At 39.4% G+C, this 4,538-nt stretch overlaps 1 protein-coding gene across 1 annotated transcript; it reads left to right on the top strand.

The window, feature by feature from the left end:
* Positions 297-3,378, top strand: LOC109850271 (L-ascorbate oxidase homolog). Its single transcript, XM_020420247.1, is given in 8 exon segments — positions 297-489; positions 665-755; positions 758-1,044; positions 1,141-1,240; positions 1,388-1,733; positions 1,991-2,356; positions 2,710-2,788; positions 2,913-3,378. Coding segments are annotated over 8 exon segments (1,602 nt in total). The 5' UTR covers positions 297-360; the 3' UTR covers positions 3,117-3,378.

The raw sequence follows: 4,538 nt of genomic DNA on the forward strand, positions 1-4,538 counted from the left end.
GTGGTTTTTCTTGGTTTTTAGGAAATAACCAAACAGGCCCTAATAAGAAAACTTCTTACAAAATACTAAACAAATAATTATTAGCAATAGTCGCAATTAACGTTTGACCTGAACCGCGCCCCTTAAAACACGAAAACGCGTCAAGACGCGGTGCAAAACAAATTTGGAAAGGGTCGATACGCAAAATATTAAATTATTAGCTGGCGCTTGCATTGCGAAAGGAAGCAACGAATGAAGTTGCCCGGATCCATTCAACAAGCTCAACGCGCACTTATAAATGCAAGCTTCGCCGTTGTTCTCACTCCATTACATTACAATCAACATCTCTCTCTCTCTCTAGAGCTTCATTCTCTCTCTACAATGAGAATATCTGCAGTTGTTCTTCTCTTCTTGTGTGCAGCTTTGCTAGTGAATGCTGAAGATCCTTACAGATACTTCACTTGGACTGTCACTTATGGGACTATTTCCCCTCTTGGTGTCCTTCAGAAGGTTCGTTTTCGATTCTCTCTCTCTCTCATTTAACATACCTAACAAGATAGAATTATTCAGTATCCAAATTTTTTCCACGGTACTCAGGATATTTCCACGGTACACACGTATGTTTGCAATCCTGAACAACGCAGAGGGTTTTGTCTAATATTGCGTTCTCCTCTTGCATCTACAGGAGGGTATTCTCATCAACGGCCAGTTCCCTGGCCCAAAACTCGACTGCGTAACCAACGACAACATCATCATCAACGTCATCAACAACCTCGACGATTCCTAATAACTTGGAACGGGATCAAACAGAGGAAGAACTCGTGGCAAGATGGAGTCCTCGGCACGAACTGCCCAATCCCTCCCGGTTCAAATTACACCTACAAGTTTCAGACTAAGGACCAAATTGGGACTTTCACGTATTTTCCTTCGACAGCGATGCATCGTGCTTCAGGGGGATACGGTGCACTGAATGTATACGCGAGGCCGCAAATTCCTGTACCATATAGCCCCCCTGCTGGAGATTTTACGCTGCTTGTTGGTGATTGGTATAAAGCTGGACACAAGGTAGAAAAGATTTATTTTTGTTAAGCGACGTTTTTTTTATATAAATAAAAGAAAATTAATTGTAAAAGTTTAATGTAATTTTTGATATTTTTGCAGGTACTGAGGCAATCTCTGGACTCTGGAAAAGCTCTTGGTCTCCCCGACGGGCTTCTTATTAACGGAGTTACCCAGTATACTTCCTTCACTGGAGACCAAGGTATGTTCGAGTTTCGGATCGAGCCCTTTTATGTCATTTTCTATATATTCAAACCGATTCTTAAATCTAAACATTGCTTTAGAGCAATTCATTCAAAACTCTCATCCTTACTGATTTCTCACATCAATAATCTAAAAATTATTGCAGGAAAAACTTACCTGTTTCGGGTATCAAATGTGGGACTATCACAATCCATCAACTTCATGATCCAAAACCACCTCCTAAAGCTAGTTGAAATCGAAGGATCACACCCGATCCAGAGCACATACGATTCTCTCGACATCCATGTAGGCCAATCTATGACGGTGCTCGTCACCCTGGATCAATCCCCTAAAGATTATTACATCGTCGCCTCGACCAGATTTAACAGGAAAGTCTTAACCGCCACCGCGACATTGAGGTACAGCAACTCTCAATCGGGCGTTTCGGGTCCGGTACCCGCTGCTCCCGCTGGCGGGTATCATTGGTCAATGCGCCAAGCTAGAACTTTCAGGTAATTAATCAAGTTTTGTTTACAAAGATCACTACTCAAGTATCCAAGAAGTAAGCATGTCGAAGTGGTATCCCTAGCCTAGTTAGAATAAAACTAGTACAGGTTGCTGTGTGGATTTATCGATCGATTATGAAATACAACAAAGTATTTTCTTTATTCTCGTGGTTAATTCAGAAGGGTTTTCAAAAAAAAAAAAAAAAACTTACCTCGTTTACTACGTTAATTGATGAATGTATTATTCGTTTTTAATAATGCAGATGGAATTTAACTGCAAATGCCGCGAGGCCTAACCCTCAAGGATCATACCATTATGGGACCATTCCAAGATCAAGATCCCTATTTTTAGCAAATTCAGCACCTCTGATCAAGGACAAGCAGAGATATGCAGTTAATGGTGTCTCATATATCGTTCCCGATACTCCATTAAAGCTTGCTGATAGATTCAATATCGACGGAGTTTACACCTACGACAGCATTCCTACTGATTCTACTAGGAGTGCTAATGTTACTGGGACGCCTGTCGTTCGACTTGGTTTGCATGATTTCATCGAGATTGTGTTTCAGAACACTGAAAACACAATGCAATCTTGGCATCTTGATGGATATAGTTTCTGGGTTGTTGGGTAAGTCATTTTGTTCCTCTTATCTCTTTGTTTTTTTTTTGGTTCAGAATGACATAGTTCACATTATATATACTTATGCACGTTAAGTTCATTTCTTCGACAACGGACAAAGGTAACATTTTTTTTTCGTGGACGGTGATCAATTTAGGATTCAATACCTTTGAATAAATCACGGGTGAAGATAGTCCGATATTTGAACAAAGTTTTGACAAACAAATGATCAAGTAGTTTGTCCCTCTCCTGAGTTTGTCAAATATTATAGGTTGTGAGGACATCTGCGGTGTGATCCGCATCAGCAAAAAGGCTATACTTGGTGCACTTACAGTTTTTTTCCTTCTTCTTCGTTTATGCAGCTACGGAGGAGGTCAATGGTCCGAGAAAATGAGGAGGCGATACAATCTAGTTGACGCCCTCTCACGGCACACAGTTCAAGTAAAAACCCCCACCCCGTGCTCTCGAGCAAAAAACTCAATATCAGTTTCTTCATCGAACTAGTTCTAATTCTGGAAAAAAAAACCCCGCTAATTTCGTATAATTATCTGCTCTGTATGTATAGGTTTATCCATACGGATGGTCGGCGATCTTGGTGTCGTTGGATAACCAAGGGATGTGGAACTTAAGATCGGCAGTGTGGGCAAGGCAATACCTTGGCCAGCAATTCTACATGAGAGTTTGGACGCCAGAGCAAAGCCTTGCGAATGAGTACATGATGCCTGATAACGCCTTGCTTTGTGGGAAGGCTACGGGTCTGCACCCTTGATGAAACCTGATCCATTCATTATGATAAGATAGAGAAGGAAAAATAACAGGAAGATAATAATTTCTGTGCAAAGAAACGTAATTGATGATTTTTTTTTTTTCATTTTTTTCATTTTTTTTTGTCGCGACTAATTTATTTATTTGTTTTCTTGTGTACGTGCTTGGGCTAGTGAATATATGCCTAATTGATTGCTGAACCTTGAAAATACTCACCGTTGTTTTTGTGATTAGATTTTTTCGTATATGCCATAATTTTCATTTAATTGTTTCTTGTGGCTTTCTTTGCCGTAAACTTTGGCAGAAGGCAAGCCAGGAAGTTGTATACTGTGGAAAATTGTTGCTATATTTGTTTGTATAACTAATTAGGAAAAAATATTTGGTGACTTAACGTTAAGGAAATTTGCCATTTATTTTGGACAAATTGGTAAATTTCTTTGAGGGGAGCCTCTCTCTCTCTCTCTCTCTCTCTCTCTCTCTGTCTTAAATTAAGAAACAAACTTTCTAAACTCAAAATTTAAATAATGGTTGTTATAGTTGAGATTTTTTTTTTGCTGTCTTTAATATAAATTATTCAATATTAGTCTCTTTGAAACTGCACTATTATACTTTCTATTTGTTATATCAGGTGTGCAAGTTAACTAGTTATTTGGGGGGGAATTTTTGTTTCTTAGTCCTTTTTATTTGTCTTTTCCTTACTATTGTACTCATAATTAGTAATTGGTTTTGTTTAAGAAAATATCGAATAAGATTCTAACAAGGCCTTCATTAAGAGAAGGCCATAAATGTTCATCTCGGCTGTTCGGGCCCAATTAGGCTTACGGCAATTTTGTAAAACTACAATCTGGCGCTCGAGGCTTGATATTCTACGCGTAAAGCTCGAAGGTTTCCATAGTGGGCCCGTAGACAGCCGCGAAAGGGTTAGGGTCCATCATTTTCCGAATTAATAAGTACAAAAAATGAGAAAGGGAAATATCCTACGTATGACATTAGGGGGGAAAACAGCAGCTGAGTACCAAAAAGGTTAATGGCCGGCCCTAGTTTGGTGGACAATAAATGCAGTCATGCGAAAGTGGCCCACTGGGTGTATTTTAAATGGGCCTCAGTTGGCTGCACAGAGGGTGTCAAGTTCTGCTGCCGCAATGTTTTTGGGTTCTCTTTGTAGGTTGGGGCTGGCCTAGAAAGTGGCCCTGCTGGTTATCAGCCTGCTTCTCAAGGCCTTGCTTATTAATTCGAAAAGGTAACATTAAATAGTACTGTCATTCTTGCAAAAGAATGTGGATGTATAGACCCTAATTGCAACTTCACCAGGTGATTTCACATTGTGTCTCTTGTAGCATCATGAGAATTGTAGCATCATAAATAATATTGATTTTATCACAAATGTATCATGATATTATTTTGGTAGTATAACGTTTACATGTCT

The sequence above is a fragment of the Asparagus officinalis genome, chromosome 7 (genome assembly GCF_001876935.1).
Source record: "Asparagus officinalis chromosome 7, Aspof.V1, whole genome shotgun sequence".
Taxonomy (NCBI): Eukaryota; Viridiplantae; Streptophyta; class Magnoliopsida; order Asparagales; family Asparagaceae; genus Asparagus; species Asparagus officinalis.